Source organism: Bufo bufo, chromosome 10 (genome assembly GCF_905171765.1).
Source record: "Bufo bufo chromosome 10, aBufBuf1.1, whole genome shotgun sequence".
NCBI classification, from domain to species: Eukaryota; Metazoa; Chordata; class Amphibia; order Anura; family Bufonidae; genus Bufo; species Bufo bufo.
The window spans coordinates 61,703,810-61,726,552 of NC_053398.1; the positions used below are offsets into that span (position 1 = coordinate 61,703,810).

The window sequence follows — 22,743 nt, forward strand, 5'->3', positions numbered from 1 at the left end:
CACATTGACTTACATTGTGTGCCAGGACGGATCCGTCCCCATTGACTTACATTGTGTGCCAGGACGGATCCGTCCCCATTGACTTACATTGTGTGCCAGGACGGATCCGTCCCCATTGACTTACATTGTGTGCCAGGACGGATCCGTCCCCATTGACTTACATTGAGTGCCAGGACGGATCCGTCCACATTGACTTACATTGTGTGCCAGGACGGATCCGTCCACATTGACTTACATTGTGTGCCAGGACGGATCCGTCCACATTGACTTACATTGTGTGCCAGGACGGATCCGTCCACATTGACTTACATTGTGTGCCAGGACGGATCCGTCCACATTGACTTACATTGTGTGCCAGGACGGATCCGTCCACATTGACTTACATTGTGTGCCAGGACGGATCCGTCCACATTGACTTACATTGTGTGCCAGGACGGATCCGTCCACATTGACTTACATTGTGTGCCAGGAGGGATCCGTCCCCACTGACTTACATTGTGTGCCAGGAGGGATCCGTCCCCACTGACTTACATTGTGTGCCAGGACGGATCCGTCCCCACTGACTTACATTGTGTGCCAGGACGGATCCGTCCCCACTGACTTACATTGTGTGCCAAGACGGATCCGTCCCCATTGACTTACATTGTGTGCCAGGAGGGATCCGTCCCCATTGACTTACATTGTGTGCCAGGAGGGATCCGTCCCCATTGACTTACATTGTGTGCCAGGAGGGATCCGTCCCCATTGACTTACATTGTGTGCCAGGACGGATCCGTCCCCATTGACTTACATTGTGTGCCAGGACGGATCCGTCCACATTGACTTACATTGTGTGCCAGGAGGGATCCGTCCCCACTGACTTACATTGTGTGCCAGGACGGATCCGTCCCCACTGACTTACATTGTGTGCCAGGAGGGATCCGTCCCCATTGACTTACATTGTGTGCCAGGAGGGATCCGTCCCCATTGACTTACATTGTGTGCCAGGACGGATCCGTCCACATTGACTTACATTGTGTGCCAGGACGGATCCGTCCACATTGACTTACATTGTGTGCCAGGACGGATCCGTCCCCATTGACTTACATTGTGTGCCAGGACGGATCCGTCCCCATTGACTTACATTGTGTGCCAGGACGGATCCGTCCCCATTGACTTACATTGTGTGCCAGGACGGATCCGTCCACATTGACTTACATTGTGTGCCAGGACGGATCCGTCCACATTGACTTACATTGTGTGCCAGGACGGATCCGTCCACATTGACTTACATTGTGTGCCAGGAGGGATCCGTCCCCATTGACTTACATTGTGTGCCAGGAGGGATCCGTCCCCATTGACTTACATTGTGTGCCAGGAGGGATCCGTCCCCATTGACTTACATTGTGTGCCAGGACGGATCCGTCCACATTGACTTACATTGTGTGCCAGGACGGATCCGTCCCCATTGACTTACATTGTGTGCCAGGACGGATCCGTCCACATTGACTTACATTGTGTGCCAGGAGGGATCCGTCCCCACTGACTTACATTGTGTGCCAGGAGGGATCCGTCCCCACTGACTTACATTGTGTGCCAGGAGGGATCCGTCCCCACTGACTTACATTGTGTGCCAGGACATTTGGCTCAGTTTCGTCAGACGGACACCAAAACGCTGCAGGCAGCCTTAGAGATTCTCTCCTGTGTAGTTAGAGGCTGTTTGGATCTGCTGGAAACAATGTACAATAGAAGTCCTGACATTCCTCTGACTATGGTTTCTCCAGTTTCCATAGTCACAAGTTTATTTTTTTCTTACCTGCAGTTCTTCTTTTACCTGTGACCTGTATCCCTGCATTGACTTTTCTAGAAGGTGTCCACAAGATACAGGTACTCAGACATTAGGTTACTTTATATATTTTGGAAGGGTTGGATAAGTCTTGTTGCCAAATTTCAGAAACAACTATGATCAGTCGAGATGAATTCTTTTCAGCCATTTAACTTGGTTTCCTAAACTAAGTGAACCCTAAGGCCTCATGCACACGAACATATGTATTTTGCGGTCCGCAAAAAATACGGATGACATCTGTGTGCATTCCGTATTTTGTGGACAAGAACAGCTGGCTCCTAATAGAACAGTCCATTGAGCGGGCAATAATGGGACATGTTTTATTTTTTTTGCGGAACAGACATACTGAAACGGAATGCACACAAAGTAACTTCCGTTTTTTTTTTTTTGCGGACTCATTGAAATGAATGGTTCCGAATTTCGTGTGTATGAACCCTAACGCTGTCTGCCTTAGCAGGGGTTGATCCTGCTCACTAGGCACTGGTGATACAGATTAGTCTGAAGTTGATCAAAATGGACAACTTTAACCAAAATGATTGTTGAGTGAAGTTTATCAATGAATGACGGCTTTAAATTCTGTTTTAGATTTTCATCACTAGTCCGCAGACGGTCATTCTCTGAAAATTCCCAGTAAGGGCTCATGCATACAAACATATTTTTTTTCCATGTCCGTTCTGTTTTTGTTGCGGTCCATATGTAGAACCATTCACTTCAGTTCCACCCCCTATTCCCCCAGAAATGACTCTGTGTGCATTCCGTTTCCGTATGTCCATTCTGCAAAAAATTAGAACTCCAGCAGCGCCACGGCCTTCTCACTGTTTACCGCTGGCCCAGTGGCATCACGACTAGTATCAACTGGCCTGGCCATTCAAGTGAACAGGGCTTAGCCACGCCCAGGCCAGTTGATACTAGTCGTGACGTCACTGGGCCGGCTGTAAACAGTGAGAAGGCGGCGGCGATGCTGGAGCGCCGCTGCCTTCTCAAACAGCTGATCGGCGGGGGTCCCGGGTGTCAGACCCCCGCCGATCAGATGCTGATGATCTATCCAGAGGCTAGATCATCAGTTAAAACAAACTGTAGAACCCCTTTAAATATCTCTGCCGAGATACACTTGACTCATAAAATAGTATTCAAACTTATTCCTCTGAGAATACATTGACTTTGCTTTCAAGAACGTTTGTATCCGTTATGATGGCATATACTTTTTTGGGAGGGCAGAATAGTATACTGTACCACGCTACTGTCAACGGGTTACAGTATAACCCAAAATGTATATGTTTCTAATCCCTTAAAGGGCTATTCCCATCTCAGACATTGATGGCATATCACAAGGATATCCTATCAGCGTCAGGTTCTGAGACCGCAAGCGCAGCCACCCTCTGCTCACCGCTATGAGAGTTCCAATAATAGCTAAGCACTGACTCTGCTATTTTTGGACTCCCATATCGGTGAATGGAGAGGTGGCCGTGCATGTGCGGTGCGTTCTGTATTCTCCGCTATGGATCTTCCAAAAATAGCCAAGCACGCTCGACTTGGCTATTTTTAGAGCTCCCATAGCAGTGAATAGAGAGCGCACGCGCAGTGTGCCCTTCTTCAGTTCTGGGGGCACCGTTTTGGAGATGGCAGTGGGTCCCAAAGATGAGACCTGCTTCTATCTGACACTGATAGCATATCCTAGCAATATACCATCAATGTCTGAGATGGGCAACCCCCATTTAACACACTGTGAGGTTCATGTAAAGATAGTACAGAGCAGGGTCAGGAGCAGTGCCCCCTCCATACGTGGTGGGTGCAGACTGTGTTTGGCCAAATGGCACGGTCATGTGACATTTGGGATGCGGCCATGCTGCAATCAAGAACCCCCTTGGCTGTACCGGACTCTACTTAAACTTAGACCACACTGTTCAAGCCAATCTGCATTGTGACTGTGCAGCATTGCAGGGGCCACGCGGAAATTAACAATGCAGACCGTCTAAATAGTACGGTCTTATTAGTTTAATTAGGGCCCGGTGCAGGCTGTTTGGCCACATGGTTCTTGAGCCCAGCCCGGCCATACCCTTAGGGTTCTTTTACATGGGCTGATACATTGGCAATTATTGGGAACAAACCATTTGTTCCTGATAATTTCCTGGGCATTTAGCAGAGGAGAGAGCTGCATTTACATGTTGGAATGATGTCCATATGGGCGATGGATGATCACCACTGTGTTTGTGCGGCCCCGTACAAACTCTTTGTTCGCAGACAGTACATCCCTGTTAACACAGGAAGATGTGGTGGTGGAAAACAGTGATTTTTGGTGCAGGATTAAAGATGCAATCACCCAAGCACCTTTAAGCTGCGCTCACACGGGCGAGATTTCCACGCGGGTGCAATGCGGTAGGTGAACGCATTGCACCCGCACTGAATAAATGGGGCTGTTCAGATGAGCGGTGATTTTCACGCATCACTTGTGCGTTGCGTGAAAATCGCAGCATGCTCTATATTCTGCGTTTTTCGCGCAACGCAGGCCCCATAGAAGTGAATGGGGTTGCGTGAAAATCGCAAGCATCCGCAATCAAGTGCGGATGCGGTGCGATTTTCACGCATGGTTGCTAGGTGACAGTCTATTCACTGTATTATTTTCCCTTATAACATGGTTATAAGGGAAAATAATAGCATTCTGAAAACAGAATGCTTAGTAGGTGATCAATTGAGGGTTAAAAAAAATAAAATAATTAACTCACCTTCTCCTCTTGATCGCGTAGTTACCGGTCTCTTCTTTACTTCTTTAATGATGAGCTGTGGGCTAAAGGACCTGGTGACGTCAGATCACATGCTCCAATCACATGGTCCATCACCATGTGATTGGAGCATGTGATCTGACGTCACCACAGGTCCTTTAGCCCACAGCTCATCATTAAAGAAGTAAAGAAGAGACCGGTAACTACGCGATCAAGAGGAGAAGGTGAGTTAATTTTTTTATTTTTTTAACCCTCAATTGATCACCTACTAAGCATTCTGTACTCAGAATGCTATTATTTTCCCTTATAACCATGTTATAAGGGAAAATAATAACATCTACACAACACCGAACCCAAACCTGAACTTCTGTGAAGAAGTTCGGGTCTGGGTACCACAGTCGGTTTTTTATCACGCGCGTGCAAAACACATTGCACCCGCGCGATAAAAACTGAACATCGGAACGCAATCATTGCGTTCTTACTCGCGCGGGTTTGCCGCAATACATCGGGACGCATCCGGACCTAATCCGGACACGCTCGTGTGAACCCAGCCTTACATAGGCTATTATCAGGAACAAAAGTTCATACGAATGCTCTTTGCTGTTAATTGTCCCCAATCCTTGGCACGTATAAAAGGGCTTTCCCATTTCAGACAATGGGGGCATATCGCTAGGTGTGGGTCCCGCACATACACTGAGAACAGAGGCCCGAAAGTTGTGGCGGGTGCATTGCACATGCGTAGCCACCCTCCATTCATTTCTATGGGGCCGCTGAAAATAGCAGAGCACTGGCTTGGCTATTCCCATCGGCCCCATAGAAATAAATAGTAGCGGTGGCTCCCATTCAGTACTGTGGTGAGAGCACTTGGTGGTGGCCATACCCGGTGAAACCCAGTTCCTCCAGCCACCACCTTCCCTGCTCTTTACTCCGTGTAAGTGCGGAGGTTGGACCCGCGCCTGTCAGACAGTGGGGGCAAATACTAGCAATATGCCCCCATTGTCTCAGATGGGAATAACCCTTTAATACAGCTTGCAACAGCTGTGATCGCAACTATCAATAGAGACAGCAGCATCTAATGCAGTTAGACAGGAGGAGGGGGTATCACTGCCCCAAAAGATTGCATAAACATTACCCCATTACTAGTGATCCCATTGTATGCTTCCTAATAATAAATACAGCTCATCTTGAAAGACACAAGCCCTCACGCACTCTGTGGAAATAACAAAAAGTTATGGATCTCGAAAACGGGGTGAAGCAAAGCAATTAACATTAAAGGGCTTCTGTCACCCCCTCAAGTCATTTTTGGGCTAATTAAAATCCTTATAGTGCGATTATTCAATATTTAGTGATCTTACCTTTTTCTGTTGTTTAGTTTCTTTAAAAACCACACTTTTATAATATGTTAATTACCTCGTTACCAGCAAGTAGGGTGATTACTTGCTGGTAGCCGCCGCATCCTCCTTTCAAAAAAACGCCCATCCTCCTGTTGATTGACAGCAAGCGCTCTCCTCCTCCGGCTGGCCCTGTCTGCAATTCAAATCCCGCGCCTGCGCCTTACGTGTCTTCATTCGGCGCAGGCGCTCTGAGAGAAGGACGCTCGCTTCCTCAGTGCGCCTACGCCGATGACGTCTTCTCTTTCGGGTTTAGAGCTGACGTCATTGGCGCAGGCGCACTGAGGGAGTGCTGAGGAAGCGAGTGTTCTTCTTTCAGAGCGCCTGCACCGAATGAAGACACGTAAGGCGCGGGATTTGAATTGCTGACAGGGCCAGCCGGAGGAGGAGAGCGCTCGCTGGCCCTGTCAATCAACAGGAGGAGGGGGCGTTTTTTTGAAAGGAGGATGCGGCAGCTACCAGCAAGTAGACGCCCTACTTGCTGGTAACGAGGTAATTAACATATTATAAAAGTGCGGTTTTTAAAGAAACTAAACAACAGAAAAAGGTAAGAGCACTATATATTGAATAATCGCACTATAAGGATTTTAATTAGCCCAAAAATGAAAAATGACTTTTGGGGGTGACAGAAGCCCTTTAAAGCATTTAAAAAAACATAGGGGGACTTTTTCAAGCCCTGCACTCCAGAATTCTGTGCTTTTGTAACTTTTTCGGGTCAGCTGCGCAAAACTTTTTTATTTTTTCACCACTGTCACCAGTTTTGAAAAGTGAGTGGACAAGTAGGCATGGTTAGCTGTGTCAGTGAGTGTCACTCCTGATATGTCACTCAGACTTTTGGGGAATTTTTTTTTTTTAAAGGTCACAGTCACTTCAGTAGAGGGTCGATGTAGAAAACTGGAGTAGCATTTCTAGACAATAGTGGCAGGTTTAAAGAAAAGCCAAATTTAACAAACAACGTGCAACATTTGATAAATTTGAGTCTGTGTTGGAGTATTTTGAGTCAAAGAAATTGACTTCAAATATTCTCCTCATGATGACTTCCCCCATAGCCCGTATCGTGGACCACAGGAATTCTCTGATGATAAGCTGAAGGGAAGTTCTGCTACCGGGACTCCTAATCTGTTAATATTGTCAAGAAAATCAAACGCTATAGGGCTCATTGAGACAGCCGTAGTGTTTTGTGGTATGCAAATTGCGGATCCGCAAAACACCTGATAACGGCCCGTGTGCGTTCTGCATTTTGTGGACCGCACATGGCCGACGCTATGATAGAAAATGCCTCTTCTTATCCGCAGTTGCAGAAAAGAATAGGACACGCTCTATCTTTTTTGTGGGGCCGCGGAACGTAACTACGGATCTATTGCGGCCCCATTGTGGAACGGATGCGGACCCATTCATATGGTCATCTGAATGAGCCCTTATTCTCATTTCATCTGCAGTAACTTTGCTGGGAAGATGAAGCTTATTAGGCTGTAAAAATGCATGAATATGTACAGCATGCCCGCTCCAGCTCGGATTTCTTGTGGATTTTACTATAAATTTCACCCATTGTTTTGTGAGTAAATACATGCTGATTTTGGATAGGGAACAATTAAAGAACGTGGCCTTACATGACACAATTACTAGGCTGTCTGTGAAATACATTGGCATGAAGGCCCCTAAAAGAAACCTGTCATTAGGATTGACCTGTAGAGCTAATTACATGTTCCTACTGGTCATCCTCCCATTGTTCCTAAACTGGCGTTTACGCTCAAACGTATTGTCTTCATGTCAAAAATCAACTTTGAAAATGTACCTGACATCATCACCAGGTAGCTGGATCAGCCAAGTCACAAGTCGTATCTCCTCGCTCTCCTGCCCTCCTGATGACAGGTTCCGTTTAGGGTAAGACCATCGTATGGTGTCTGTAAATTGTAATGGAAAAGATCTGGGTGCATTTGAAGTCGCACTACTGATATTGAAACCCACACCCTTTTATCAGATGTGGGTTTCACATATTGCAGAGTTCTCCTTGTAGCAGCTCTCTGCTGTGGCTGATAGAAAGGGTTACTGAACGCACTGGTATATAAAGGGTTTGGACTGGTATCGGTGGCACTCACTCGAATGACGGCCAGCCACGTTGGAGAACTGTTGTATTTCCGTCAGCAGTGGTCAGGAATTAGATTATCACAATAATTGCATTTTATTTCAGAATTATAACAAACCTTTTTTATTCCCTTTCGCAGAACACTTCTTGATCATGTCTTCTCGTGACAGACGCCCTGATCTCTGCATCAAGGCAGAACCAGGAACGCCAGAAAGCATTGGACGCCGGAGCCCTAGTGGATCTAGTGATAGTAGTGGACATGGGCCTGAACCACAGGGTCCACGCTGCTGCAGGGCTGGTGATGATGAACAAGAAGATACACCTGGAAGAGGCAAATATGTCCTAAACTCCATCCCTAAAAGGCTCTGCCTTGTGTGTGGCGATGTGGCGTCTGGATACCACTATGGAGTCGCTTCCTGTGAAGCTTGTAAAGCTTTCTTCAAACGTACTATACAAGGTACATACTACAACTGCAAACAGCAAAACTCCATCACCTTGTAATTTCCATGATCTGCATAGCGCCTTTTTTCAGCTGTGGTCCCTTTAAGTTACCTATATAGCAGGTTTACAGTGTCCAGTTTGCACTACTGTTCAGACTATTCACATGTAGTGGATGCACTACTGGATATGTGGGTGGAAAGTCTGCAGTGTATTACAGTAGTAGCAAATGCCATCCGTACACTGCAGAAAAAATTGCAAGAAATCTGACCTTTGGTGTAGATTGTAATTTCTTTATCACTTCACCTTTTGATGTAGTGGGGTGAAATCTGCAGGAATGTCCGCAGCAGAATCCACGTACATTTCTGGTACACTTGGGTGTACCAAAAGGTAACAGGGAGAAGGTAAAATTAAAGAGGCTATCCCATGATTGATGTAAAAAAGGAAAATCAGACATCATATAGTACATGACAATCTCTTTCTAACATAGCTATAGCCAGTCCTGTACCTCACATGGATCCAGAGCTTCCCCACTCATTGCTCCAATTGCTTAGTAAATTCTCTTCAGGCTGACAGCTCAGGGGGTGTGCCCATTTTGCTGCACCCTTCTCCCTATCACAGTTCAGGGGTGTGTCCTTTCTGCTGCAGCTCTCTCCCTGTAACTGTCACAGCTTCTAACAGTACATAGCTTTATTTTTACAGATAGCACACATCGACTCATTTCTATGGGGTCATACACACATCGACTCATTTCTATGGGGTCATACACACATCTGTATTTTTTTGCCGCTCCGTGTGACCTTTCACAAAGTTTATAGAACATGTCGTATTCTGGTCTGTATTGCGGATGAGAATAGCCCCTTATATTGATGGGAATGAGAAAAAAGTAAATACACCGGAAAAGTATCCATATTTTGTGGCCTAAAATACGGACACGGCCAGCAGATGTAACATGCTCATTTGCATATATTTTTCCCCAGAAATCCAGATGAGCATTGCCTGGCCTACAATATTCATCTCCATAATGAGAAATAGTACCCACCCATCCCCTTAGGAAGGCCTCTCAGACAGCTAAGGCTACTTTCACACCAGCGTTTTTGCTTGATCTGTCAAGGATCAGCAAAACCACTTCCATCATAATAGTACAACTGTCTGCATCCGTTATGAATGGATCCGGTTGTATTATCTCTAAAATGGCCAAGACGGATCTGTCTCTAAAGCCATTGTATGGGTCCAGTCACACGTCCGTGGTGTATTGCCGATCTGCAATACACCCGGCCGACACCCCCATAGAACTGCCTATTCTTGTGAATTGCGGACAAGAATAGAACATGTTCTATTTTTTATCGAGAGCCGCGGACTGGAAGATCGGGGCCGCGCTCCGAAAATGCGGATGTGGACAGCACACTGGGGACGCAGCCAAACGGAACGGAATGCATTCTGATGACAATTGACAATGAATGGGGACAAAACTGAATTGTTTTCCCCGCTAATGAGATCCTATGACGGATCTCAATAGCGGAAAGGGAAAGCGCAGATGTGAAAGTAGCCTAACCTAATTCTTTCCGTTCAGCTCTGATAAAAGAAGAGCTGTTTACTTGTTTGACACCCTTAGGGGGGACTGTTTCATTATAGGTGTATTTAAGGTTAGTTTTTATACTGCAGCAAAGTTAAAGGGTTTCTACCACCAGATTTTGAGATTTTTCCCTGACTGACACTAGCGATCTGCTAGTGTCTGCACTACCTAACAGTGCTCTTGTATCACCTTTGTCTGCTGCCGTTAAGCTTAAAAACATACTTTTATTGGTATGCTAATGAGCCTCTAGGTGCTATGGGGGCGTCTTTTCAGCACCTAGAGGCTCCGTCTACTCACTCCGTCTGTCACTATTTCCGCCGCCCAGCGCGCTCCAGCCCGCATAAGTAACATTTTAAAAGATTGCTTTTGTCATTAGAAGTTTATACCATGCATACATTTTTTCAGACATAGTACTAAGGAGCGGATCTACCGGTATATTATTTTTCACGTAGTGTCCTATAGTCACTGAAATCTTAATACCTAGGTATTCGAAACTGTGAGTAACTTGCAGATGGGTGGACAGCAGGGAGAGACCAGAGGGAATTGGATCCAGCGGAAATAAAATAGATTTATCCCAGTTTATACGAAGGCGAGACCGATCTCCAAAATCGTGTATAAGGGACATTATTGGGCCCAGTGATCCCTCCACATCCCAGATATCTCAGATAATACTCCAAGTTTTCACACCATTATACATAGTTGTCAGCTGTGTACCAAAAAACACAACCGAATCACTGCGCTTTCCCTTTCCGCTATTGAGATTGCGACTTCATAAATGTGACACAAAAATGATCTACTCCGAAATTCTGGCCAAATTTTCACTAAAAATCTGTAGATGGTGCTGGAGGGTACAGTGCTCAAGATGTTGCAAAGTTGACCCCAAAAAGTCGCAAAACCCCCATATTTTAACTTTCTAAAGCCAGTTTCCTTTTGAAAAGAAGATAGAGATGAGTGAACTGATTCTGCTGATTTAGAATTCATCCCGATTTAAAAAAAATTAAAATAAATCAGATACTGACAAATCCAAGTGTCCTGAGACTCCTTACAGGCAAATCAGAGAAAGAGACAGCTAGCATGTGTAACACTGCTGAGAGAGAGACATGCAATTCACTTTTGTTCCAAAAGGAAAATAAGGTGTGTTTAACAATACCAACAGTAACATAGCTATTCTAAGTCAATGCTCAAACTTTTTTTTTTTTTTTTTATCAGATAATTTTCATGCAACAGCTATTAAAGTTACATAAACATAAGGGACACAGATACACAGTGTACACAGCTGACAACTATGTATAATGGTGTGAAAACTTGGAGTATTATCTGAGATATCTGGGATGTGGAGGGATCACTGGGCCCAATAATGTCCCTTATACACGATTTTGGAGATCGGTCTCGCCTTCGTATAAACTGGGATGAATCTATTTTATTTCCGCTGGATCCAATTCCCTCTGGTCTCTCCCTGCTGTCCACCCATCTGCAAGTTACTCACAGTTTCGAATACCTAGGTATTAAGATTTCAGTGACTATAGGACACTATGTGAAAAATAATATAGATCCGCTCCTTAGTACTATGTCTGAAAAAATGTATGCATGGTATAAACTTCCAATGACAAAAGAAATCTTTTAAAATGTTACTTATGCGGGCTGGAGCGCGCTGGGCGGCGGAAATAGTGAGTGGACGGAGCCTCTAGGTGCTGAAAAGACGCCCCCATAGCACCTAGAGGCTCATTAGCATACCAATAAAACTACGTCTATTGTGTGATACGGTCTGCTGAGCTGTGCATGTCGTCGTGTAACCCTAGCCTAAAGCTGACCTACAGCAGTGAAGAAAAATGGCTGGGTTGTTATGGAAACTTGGAGTAAAACTGTGTGTATGTGGAGACTAAGAGCCTGCAAGCTTCTATTGGCTGCTAAGGGTCATGGGACAGTGTGCATGGCAGTTGGGGGCTTGTGTTGGCTAATGCAGGTCATTTTTTGGGAATATCTCAGAAGTGGTACTTCCTAGAGAGCTGAGACCCGGTCTAAAACCTTCCCGGACACCTGATGTACCTGTGTGCCAAATTTGGTGAAAATCGGTCAAGTCGTTTGGTCGCGCATAAAGAACAGACAGACATCGGGACAGACAGAAACTCATTTTTATACATATAAGAGACTAGCAGAAGAACTCTGCTTCGCACTGGTATATTTCATCTATTTAATTTAATATTTCTGCGTGTCGTTAAGATATCGACAGTATCCCCCATAACAGTGACCTCTACAGTACCCCGCCCCCTTAAACAGTGAACTCCACAGCCCCTCACCCCTTAACACTGACCCCCCCACAGTGCCCCACCTCCTTAAATGGGACCTCCACAGCAGCCCATCCCCTTAACTTTGACCTTCACAGCAGCCTTCCCCTGTTACAGTGAGTTTCACAGCACACCACCCTCTTCACAGTGACCTCCACAGGGGCCCAACCCCCTTAACAGTGGCCTTTTACAGCAATCTGCCCCTTAACACTGACCTCCGTAGCGGACCATCCCTGTCTAGCACTGTGCTGTCTGAACGTGAGCTGCAGGGAGAAAGTCACCCTCCCTCCCACCCCTGCAGCTGACAGAAGTTGACTTTTAACTTCATTTTTTTCAGGAGTGGGAGGGGGCGTGGCTTAGTGGGACCTGGGGGCAGGGTTTTAAGTCCATCTTTTGAGGGTGGCCTCAATGGCCACCCTACCTGCCCCCTGAACAGTGACCTCCATAGCACTCTGCTCCCTTAACAATGTCATCCACAGCTCCCTGCCCCTTTTAAAGCTGACCTGCAGCAGTGAAGAAAAATGGCTGGGTTGTTATGGAAACCTGGTGTAAAACTGTGTGTATGTGGAGACTAAGGGCCTGCGTGCTTCTATTGGCTGATAAGGGACATGTGACAGTGTGTATGGCAGTTGAGATATGAGTGAAAGACTTGCAGGTATCTATTGGCTAATGCAGGGCTCGACAAATCCCAGGTTGCCATGGCGATTAGGAATTTTGTCCTGGCGCCTTGGTATTTGCCCTCACATGGCTGCCCCCCAGTAATCCGGGTCGCTCCCAGTGTTCCGTTAGATTTCCCTACCCTCGTCACTTCCGGCCGCACCGGACATGGCGTGTTCAGTTACCGCGGGCGCGTATTAGCCTGAGAAAAGGAGAACAGCTCCTATTAGGTTTGCGTATTCTGTAACATACGGCTGACATCGTCTCGTACAGCACGATAAGGGGAAAGCTTTATGGATTGTGACCGAGGTGGGTAAGAATATACTTGTTGGTGCGCGGCCTCAGTAAAAATGGAGGTAGGCTTATCGCTGTTGTGAATAAGAGAGTCTACCATCTCTATGCCGGGGAAGGGTTAGGCTACTTTCACACTAGCGTTCGGGGCTCCGCTTGTGAGTTCCGTTTGAAGGCTCTCACAAGCGGCCCCGAACGGATCCGTACTGCCCCAATGCATTCTGAGTGGATGCGGATCCGCTCAGAATGCATCAGTTTGGCACCGTTTGGCCTCCGCTCCGCTCAGCAGGCGGACACCCGAACGCAGCTTGCAGCGTTTTCGTGTCCGCCTGGCCGTGCGGAGCCAAACGGATCCGTCCAGACTTACAATGCAAGTCAATGGGGACGGATCCGTTTGACATTGACACAATATGGTGCAATTTCAAACGGATCCGTCCCCCATTGACTTTCAATGTAAAGTCAGGATTATACCATCAGATCGGAGTTTTCTCCAATCCGATGGTATATTTTAACTTGAAGCGTCCCCATCACCATGGGAACGCCTCTATGTTAGAATATACCATCGGATTTGAGTTACATCGAGAAACTCAAATCCGACAGTATATTCTAACACAGAGGCGTTCCCATGGTGATGGGGACACTTCAAGTTAGAATATACTGAGAACTGTGTACATGACTGCCCCCTGCTGCCTGGCAGGTGCTGCCAGGCAGCAGGGGGCAGACCCCCCCCCCCCTCCTGTATTTAACTTATTGGTGGCCAGTGCGGGCCCCCCCTCCCTCCCCAGTATTAATTGTAACCAGTGCGGCCCCCCTCCCTCTATATTCATCGGTGGCCAGTGCGGATATTAAATATGACCAGTGCGGTCTCCCCCTCCCTCCCTCCCCAGTATTAAATATGAGCAGTGTGGTCTCCCCCTCCCTCCCTCCCCAGTATTAAATATGAGCAGTGCGGCCTCCCCCTCCCTCTATTCATTGGTGGCCAGTGCGGATTCAAAGTATTGTGATCAGTGCGGCCTCTCCTCTCGGCGGAGAGTACCGATCGGAGTCCCAGTTTAAATCGCTGGGGCTCCGATCGGTTACCATGGCAGCCAAGACGCTATTGCAGTCTTGGCTGCCATGGTTACTTAGCAACAAATAGCAGCATTATACTTACCTGAAGAGCTGCGATCTATGTGACCAGCCGGGAGCTCCTCCTACTGGTAAGTGACAGGTCTATAGGCAATGCGCCGCACAGACCTGTCACTTTACCAGTAGGAGGAGCTCCCGGCCGGACACAGACATCGCAGCTCTTCAGGTAAGTATAATGATTCTATTTGTTGCTAAGTAACCATGGCAGCCAAGACTGCAATAGCGTCTTGGCTGCCATGGTAACCGATCGGAGCCCCAGCGATTTAAACTGGGACTCCGATCGGTACTCTCCGCCGAGAGGAGAGGCCGCACTGATCACAATACTTTGAATCCGCACTGGCCACCAATGAATAGAGGGAGGGGGAGGCCGCACTGCTCATATTTAATACTGGGGAGGGAGGGAGGGGGAGACCGCACTGCTCATATTTAATACTGGGGAGGGAGAGAGGGGGAGACCGCACTGCTCATGTTTAATATCCGCACTGGCCACCGATGAATATAGAGGGAGGGGGGTCGCACTGGTTACAATTAATACTGGGGAGGGAGGGGGGGCCGCACTGGCCACCAATAAGTTAAATACAGGAGGGGGGGGGGGGGTCTGCCCCCTGCTGCCTGGCAGCATCTGCCAGGCAGCAGGGGGCAGTCATGTACACAGTTCTCAGTATATTCTAACTTAAAGCGTCCCCATCACCATGGGAACGCTTCTGTGTTTAGAATATACTGTCGGATCTGAGTTTTCCGAAGTGAAAAATCAGGTCTGAAATAAACAGTTATGCAAACGGATCCGTTCTGAACGGATGCAAGCGTTTGCATTATAGGAGCGGATCCGTCTGATGAAACATCAGACGGACCCGCTCCGAACGCTAGTGTGAAAGTAGCCTAATCCGGGCAACCGAATCACGTGATGTTACCCCCGGTAGGGCTAATAGAGCTGCGATGTGTGGAGCAGTAGATGACATAACCTGCACTTCAGCAGATTCCTGCTGCCAGTACTCCGTGGGTGACTGAAAGTGATTGTACTTTTATAGTAGTTGTTGGAATAAAACAAAAAAACACAACAATCCCCAGGTTTTCTTCTTCTTTTTCTTCTTTCTTCTTCTTCCCTATCCTCCAGATCAGTATCTGATCAGTGGGGCTCTGACTGGATGGCCACAGCCTCTTCAACCCGCTGATGTGTGTGCGGTTCTGTACACTGCCGCTGTATATGTGTGTGCGGTGCTGTATATGTGTGTGCGGTACTGTACATTGCCGCTGTATATGTGTGTGCGGTACTGTACATTGCCGCTGTATATGTGTGTGCGATTCTGTACACTGCCGCTGTATATGTTGTTAATGCCCATGTTGTTTGGTTCTAGACTTATTTTATATGTTAATTTAAGAGGTGTTATTTTTGTCGCTGAAAATAAGGCTTTATAAGGTAAAAAAAAAGGCTCCTAACTTTTTTAGCTGGCTCCTAGATTCCAAGGAAATTTGTCAAGCCCTGGGCTAATGCAGGTAATTTTTTGGGAATATCCCATGAACGGTACATCTTAGAGAACTAAGACCTGGTCTTAAACCTTCCCGGACACCTGATGTACCTGTGTGCCAAATTTGGTGAAGATCGGTCCAGTCGTTTGGTCGCTCGGAAAGAACAGACATCCAGAAAGAAACTCATTTTTATATTATAAAGATAAAGCCTGCTTGGTCACTATGTATAATAGTCGAGAATACGGTTTGCAGCCTATTTTCCAGGACTTTAGCCAAGATCTTAACGTCAGAGGTCAACAAGAAAATAGGTCTGTACGAATCTGGAAAAGTAGAGTATTTCCCGGGTTTCGGAAAGACGGCGACTATTGCAGGCAATCTTCCCCTCCGGAAAGCGTCATTAAACACCGATAACAGCTTCGGTAGTAAACGGGTACTATACTTTTTAAAGAACTCTGCCGGTAGTTCCATTTAATCCAGGGGCCTCATTCTGTCAGCAGTAAAGGTTGATAAAGATAGGCCTTGTGCTCTATCGAGAGCCTTGGGGTAGATATCCCAACAAGATATTTAGCAGTATTACTTGGGCCCACTGTTAATTTAGACTTAGAGAAAGTTTTATAATATGCGTGAAATACAGCCAGAATGTCAGAATCCAATGACCAATGATCCTGCTGCATTCCGGATGGACAATATTCTGGCCAGCAGCTTGCCAGAGCTCTCCCCAGCCTCAAAATATTTCAGCCTAAGAAAAAAAGCGTTTGTCATCGGCGGTGTGAAGTAAAATGTTCCTTTAAATCTGCCTTTGCCGCCATCCATGAGGTCTCAACAAACTGCGTTTCTGTCTCCATAATTAGATTTTGGAGCTTTTTCAGAGTATCTCTGGACTTTGCTTTATGTCGGCTGATCCGCTGGTTGTATAACCCTCGGATAAATGCCTTACAGGCATGCCACACCACTCCCATAGGCGCCGACCCCTCATTATTAGTAAAGAATTCCTGCAACTCTCCTGTGATACCCTCCCCACTGTCCACCAACTGCAGCCAAAAAGGGTTAAGCTTCCATGTTCCTACACCGAAGGGATTCCTATCACCTAATTTTAGAACTACGTGGATAGGAGAGTGGTCAGATAAACTCCTTTAAACTCCTGGGCAAATATGTAGCGTCTGCTACTATAGATAGTATATATGTGGACCCTATAGCTAGGTCAATCCTAGAGAGAGAGTGGTGAGAGCTAGAAAAAACAGGAGAATTGACGCACGTCTGGGTTTCTCACTCACCAAACATCATGTAAATCTAATTCCCGTAGTACTTTAGCAAAATTAGTATCCCTGTCTATTCCAGCTGCTCTTGTCCCCAGCCTGTCCAACCGTAGTGAGGGGCAGGTATTGAAATCCTGAATTAATAAGATTGGGCACAGAGGGAGGGCTTCAACAAAGGTCATGGCCTCTTTTAAGACTTCCCCACTATATAGGGGGGGAATGTATACCGCTACAAGGATACAGAAGAAGTGGTAACAAGTACATTGTAGGCACACGTATCTGCCCATGGGGTCCAGTCGGGAGGATTGACATACAAAAGGTACAGATTTGTGTATGAGAACACTCACCCCCTAGAGTGCGTGGACAGCGTAGAGTGATACGCGTGTCCCACCCATAATTTATGTAGCAAACGTGTAGTGTTGGGCGCTAAGTGCGTCTCGGACAAGCATATCACTGCGGGTTGATAGTGCTGAAGCGCGAGAAACACTGCGGCACGTATTGTTGTCTCTCCCAATCCCCTGGCATTCCAGCCCACAATTCTAAGTTTGTCAGCCATAATCCGCGTAGGAAAAAAGATACGCCAGAATAGGCAGCACTTGAACCATGTTTCATTCTCCACCGCAGCTCCCAGAACCAGACTCTGCAACCGTCTCTTCGCCAAACCCACCCAACCCCCATAACCAAAAATATATTACAAACATAGAAACCTTTTTCAAGGATATGATCCCCAGACAAATAAAAAAGGACATGTTTGGGGCAAATACCATTCCTGTAGCCGAGTATCGGCATAAAGAAAAAAGTCAGTAACACATTGTGATTAAACATGCTTCAGGGTGGCTCCTCTAACCTGCCCCCTACAGGTTACAATCTGCAGTGCGCACCATATTAAAAAAAACTGTATGAAGCTTAATACACCCCCTCTTCAGGATAATCTAAGACATGCTTAAGCTATCTATCGGAGGTGCTATTCCCTGCAAGAGCAAGTAATAGACATTATAACAGCCCTATCAAAAGCCCAGTGGAGCTAGGATAAAACTAGGGAGAGTAGAGCACTTATCAGACGCGTCCTTGAGCAGAACGCAACCATAAAAATTGCATGTCCTTTCAGGAGGACGGACTTGCCGAAGCTTTAAGGGAGCGTTTGTTGGTCTCCAACCATTCTGCTGCATCCATCGGTGTTTCAAATATACAGACTTCTCCATGGGCAACCACTCTTAACTTGGCAGGGTAGAGCATAGAAAGGGAATCTGTAAATCTCGTAAGCGATGTTTCACATCCTGGAACTTCACTTTTCTGCGTTGGACGTTTGCAGAAAAATCAGGGAAGATAGATATTTTATTTCCATTAATTAGGATATCAGGGTGATCCCTGGCTTTCTTAAGGATAGCATCTCTGTCCCTGAAGTGGAGACGCTTTATCAGTATTGGACGAGGGGGAGCCACCGGTAGAGGAGCTCAGAATGGCACCCTATGTGACCTTTCAATGGCAGACACGAGATAAAGAGTCTTTGTCGAATTTATGGGTCAACCAATCTTCAAAAAACACAACTGGGTCAGACACTTCTGCCTTTTTTCAAGGACCCCAACCAGTCTGAGATTATTTCTGCGCGACCTATTTTCCAGGTCGTCGGTTTTAGTCATCAATAAAGACACATTATGTATAATTCTGCTGAGATCTCTCTTCACTGGGGGTAGCTAATCCTCACTAGTGCTCACTCTGTCTTCCACCTTTTTGATCCTCTCATTAACCTGCCTGAGATCTTGCCTGATGAGGGAGACATTCTCTTGGAGACTGCCCATATGTGTATTTAGAATATTCAGTGAACCGCTGCTTAGCTGCACAGCAGCAAAGTTATCTTTAATTGTAGGTTCTGCTCCAACAATAGCAGAGTGCCTAAGCTCCATAGGGGTAGTCTTTGCAGAACAGGGTGAAGGCGGCTGATCTGTGGCCTTTTCTTTAACTGTCTGCTGGGCCGCCATTTTGAGGACCTTATGGGCATGTTCAGTGCCTTCAGGGGGGTTCAAGGATGTTTCCCCTGTGGATTTAGAAGGGGCAGCTATCATTGCTGGAGGGGGCACAGGTGAAGAACAGGCATATTTACCCAAACGGGCTGCGAACTCCGCATCCCTCACCTCTGATGCGGCGCCATCTTGCTTTGGCGTTGCCGGAGGCCCAGCGTTCCTCTGCTCTCTCGCCTTCTTCCCCATGCGCTTCATGTCGGCACAGGTGGGGTACGCACAGCTAGTAGAGTCTTTCAGAGGCCCTTAAAACTGTCAGCGAGTGCTGCAGAAGGAGTATGGAGAATGATTTACAGAAGGCAGGACGGGAGCCTCTCAGTGTAGCGTCCTCTCACATGCCCGACCAGGCCACGCTCACATACTACATCTGCAGACAGCTCTTTCTGGGTAATTACCATTTATTAATACTGAGCAGAGAAAACTGTCTTGGCTGTTTGAGAGAAATCCAGAGATATGCAAATTACCTTTTAGCCTCTCTGATGCCAGCAAATGTAAGATGTGATAGTCTGCGTATATTTCTCCCAGAGGAGCATTGCCTGGACTACAATACTCCTCATGAATACTCTGCGCTCTCCATAAGTTCAAATATTACCTCCCCGGACCCCAACTAAAGCCTCTTGGGTAGCTAAGCTAATTCTCCCTGCTAAGCTCTGATAAAAAAAAAAGATAGCGGTTTGCTTGTATGGGACACTTGCTTTGCTTTTCATTTTGGAAGGAAGACCAGTTTGCATGTCTCTCTTTCAGAGAAGTGTTTTTTAAGAATCTGAATACTTTGAAGTAATCAGTAGAATCGATTTACTCATCCGTAGTGTGGGTCATAAAAGTATTAAGAACATATACTACTTCTCTACTTTTTTTTATCCACTTCTGCTTTTGTCTTTAAAAATTGCATCAAAATACCTGATTCTGTGGCAGTACCCTTACTCAATGGCTAGACTGAACTTTTAATGACATGCAATTACAAAAGTATTCAGATGCAGGTGCTGGTTTGAAAAATTTAGAATATTTTTCGTGGGACAACCCCTTGAATATAGATGTTTCAGTGGCGCCTGAAGTGGTTTATACATGCATGGTCACATCTTAAGATATCCTCCCTCTGCTGAGACTTGTGGGCCATGCCATAAAAATCCATTGTGGGAATACACTATTGTAATACATATTGCACAATATCTTATGCACATCTAGGTTACACTTGATTCTAACATTAAAGGGGGTGTCTCATTTTTCCGTTACTATAGGAAAGAAAAATTGTTTTATACTTGTTTTATTGTCCTGATGAAGGGAGTAATTCAAGATGTATTAAAGCTTTTAAGATGTATTAAAGCCATTTTAACTACACGCTTCATCTATATGGTATCCTTGGCAGCGCCTGCAGAAGAGGTTCATCCGTTTTTATCCGGCACAAGTTTTATTTTGCCGTTACTAGACACAGTCCCAACCCCCAGCGGAAACAGCGGAGTACCTCAAGATATGCTGTTTCCCTAGATCTCGGGCACCACAATGGGAGCTACTGAAACAGCAAGCATCAGCATTATTTATTATTAAAGCGCCATTCATTCCATAGCACTGTACATATGATGAGCGGTGCACATACATAATACAGACAATTGCACTAATCATAAACAAGACAAGTAACAAACTGGTACAGAAGGAGAGAGGGCCCTGCCCGTGAGGGCTTACAATCTACATGGTATGGGAGAAGGACACAGTAGGTGAGGGTGAAGTTGGTCATGGCGGTACAGAGGCAGCAGGGTCACTGGTTGTAGGCTTGTCTGAAGAGGTGGGTTTTCAGGTTTCTTTTGAAGGATTCCACTGTAGGTGAGAGTCTGATATGTTGGGGTAGCATGCTCTGCTGTTCCCTGGACGGCTGGTGGTGGGGATTGTGTCTAGTAACGGAGAGATGAGTCAACCCTTTTAAATGATTTGCAGATAAATTAACAAAAGAGGATTGCCACTTAATTTATCTATCTATCTATCTATCTATCTATCTATCTATCTATCTATCTATCTATCTATCTATCTATCTATCTATCTATCTGTTCGATCCATCTGTCTATTTATCTAATCGATCTACCTATGTACTTGTTAATTTCATATTCATTTATCTAATATAAAAAGGCACAAGAGAAAGAGAACGCCCAGTAAATTTCCTCTTTGCACTTTCATTCATAGGCAATATTGAGTACAGCTGTCCTGCTACAAACGAGTGTGAAATTACCAAACGAAGACGTAAAGCGTGCCAAGCTTGTCGATTTACTAAGTGTCTTCGGGTGGGCATGCTTAAGGAAGGTGAGCATAAAGCTTTTCTTTTCTAATGGAACTCCCAACACCAATATTAGAGCCAAATGATTTTTGTGGGAAACTATGAGCAAATATTAAAATGTTAATTAGTGATCCGTGGTGTTATGTCAGGGCCTCGTGCTAGAATAAAAAAAATAATAATAATCAGGTTTTACCCCATCAATCTGCACTCAATACCTCATAATGAGAAATTTAAAAACATATTTAGGCCTGTTTCACACTTTCGTTGTTAATTCCAGTTTTGAGATCCGCCAGAGGATCCGCGCCAGTTAATACATCTGGATGCATCCGTTTGGTCCTGATCCGGTTCTATTGAATCTAAACTGAACAAACTAGATCCGGGATAAAAATCATTGTAAGTCAATGGGCACCGAATCAGTTTTTTCCCTAACAAAAAATAAATGATCCGGCACCATTGACTTACACAGATTTTCATGCCGGATCTGGTTAGATGCAAAAACGCAACAAAATGGAACGGAATACAGTGAATAGGGACAAAACTGATCTGTTATGTCCTGGTTTTGAGATCCTCTGCTGGATCACAAGTGTGAAACCGGTCTTAAGGAAAAAGTTAAAACAGAATTTTAGAAATGTTTGTACATTAATAAAAAAAGAAAAACTAAAATTTAGAATGGATATATACCACTTAATGGCCAGCCTGTTTTATGCCTTACTAACCAAGTGATTTAAAAAAAAAAAAAAACATTTTTTCCTTGTAGCTTTCCATAGCTATAATTTTTCTATCTATGAGGGCTTGTTTTTGCGAGACAAGTTGTAGTGTTTAACCCGTTTGCTACCAGCGCCGTATATGTACAGCGCCAGAGCAATGGGCAAATATGGCGTCATGGCCGCTGCGTCTCCGTTGTTTCAAACAGTAGAGACTCGCGGCTAACGACTGCGGATCACGGTCATTAAAGCCTTTAGATGCCGTGATCAAGTGGGGCCCCCGTCTATATAAGGTCTCACAGCTGACAATTCATATCGGAGCAAAAACCAAGCCATGAGGAGGAAAGAACTGCCTGTGGAGCCCAGAGACAGGATTTTGCGGAGGCACAGGTCTGGAGAAGGGCACAAAGCTTCCTGCTGCACTGAAAGTTTCCAAATAGCACAGTGGTCTCCATAATTCTTAAATGGAAGAAGTTTAGAACAACCAGGACTCTTTCTAGAGCTGGCCACCCCAGCAAAATAAGTAATCAGGGAGGAAAGGCCTTGGTAAGGAGGTGACCACAAACTCAATGGTGACTCTGTCTGAGCTCCAAAGATCCTGTCTGCAGATTATTATTTATTAATAAAGCGCCATTCAT

At 45.7% G+C, this 22,743-nt stretch overlaps 1 protein-coding gene across 3 annotated transcripts in view; it reads left to right on the forward strand.

The window, feature by feature from the left end:
* Positions 1-22,743, forward strand: part of ESRRA (estrogen related receptor alpha) — a 47,369-nt gene that overhangs the window by 5,466 nt on the left and 19,160 nt on the right. The window contains exons 3-5 of one of the 3 annotated variants that reach the window (XM_040410478.1): positions 1,802-1,866; positions 8,162-8,479; positions 21,311-21,427. In XM_040410478.1, the coding sequence (XP_040266412.1) occupies positions 1,802-1,866; positions 8,162-8,479; positions 21,311-21,427 (500 nt within the window). Of the gene's footprint in view, positions 1-1,801; positions 1,867-8,159; positions 8,480-21,310; positions 21,428-22,743 lie in introns of all 3 variants that reach the window. The other 2 variants (XM_040410481.1, XM_040410479.1) reach the window with 2 other exon arrangements.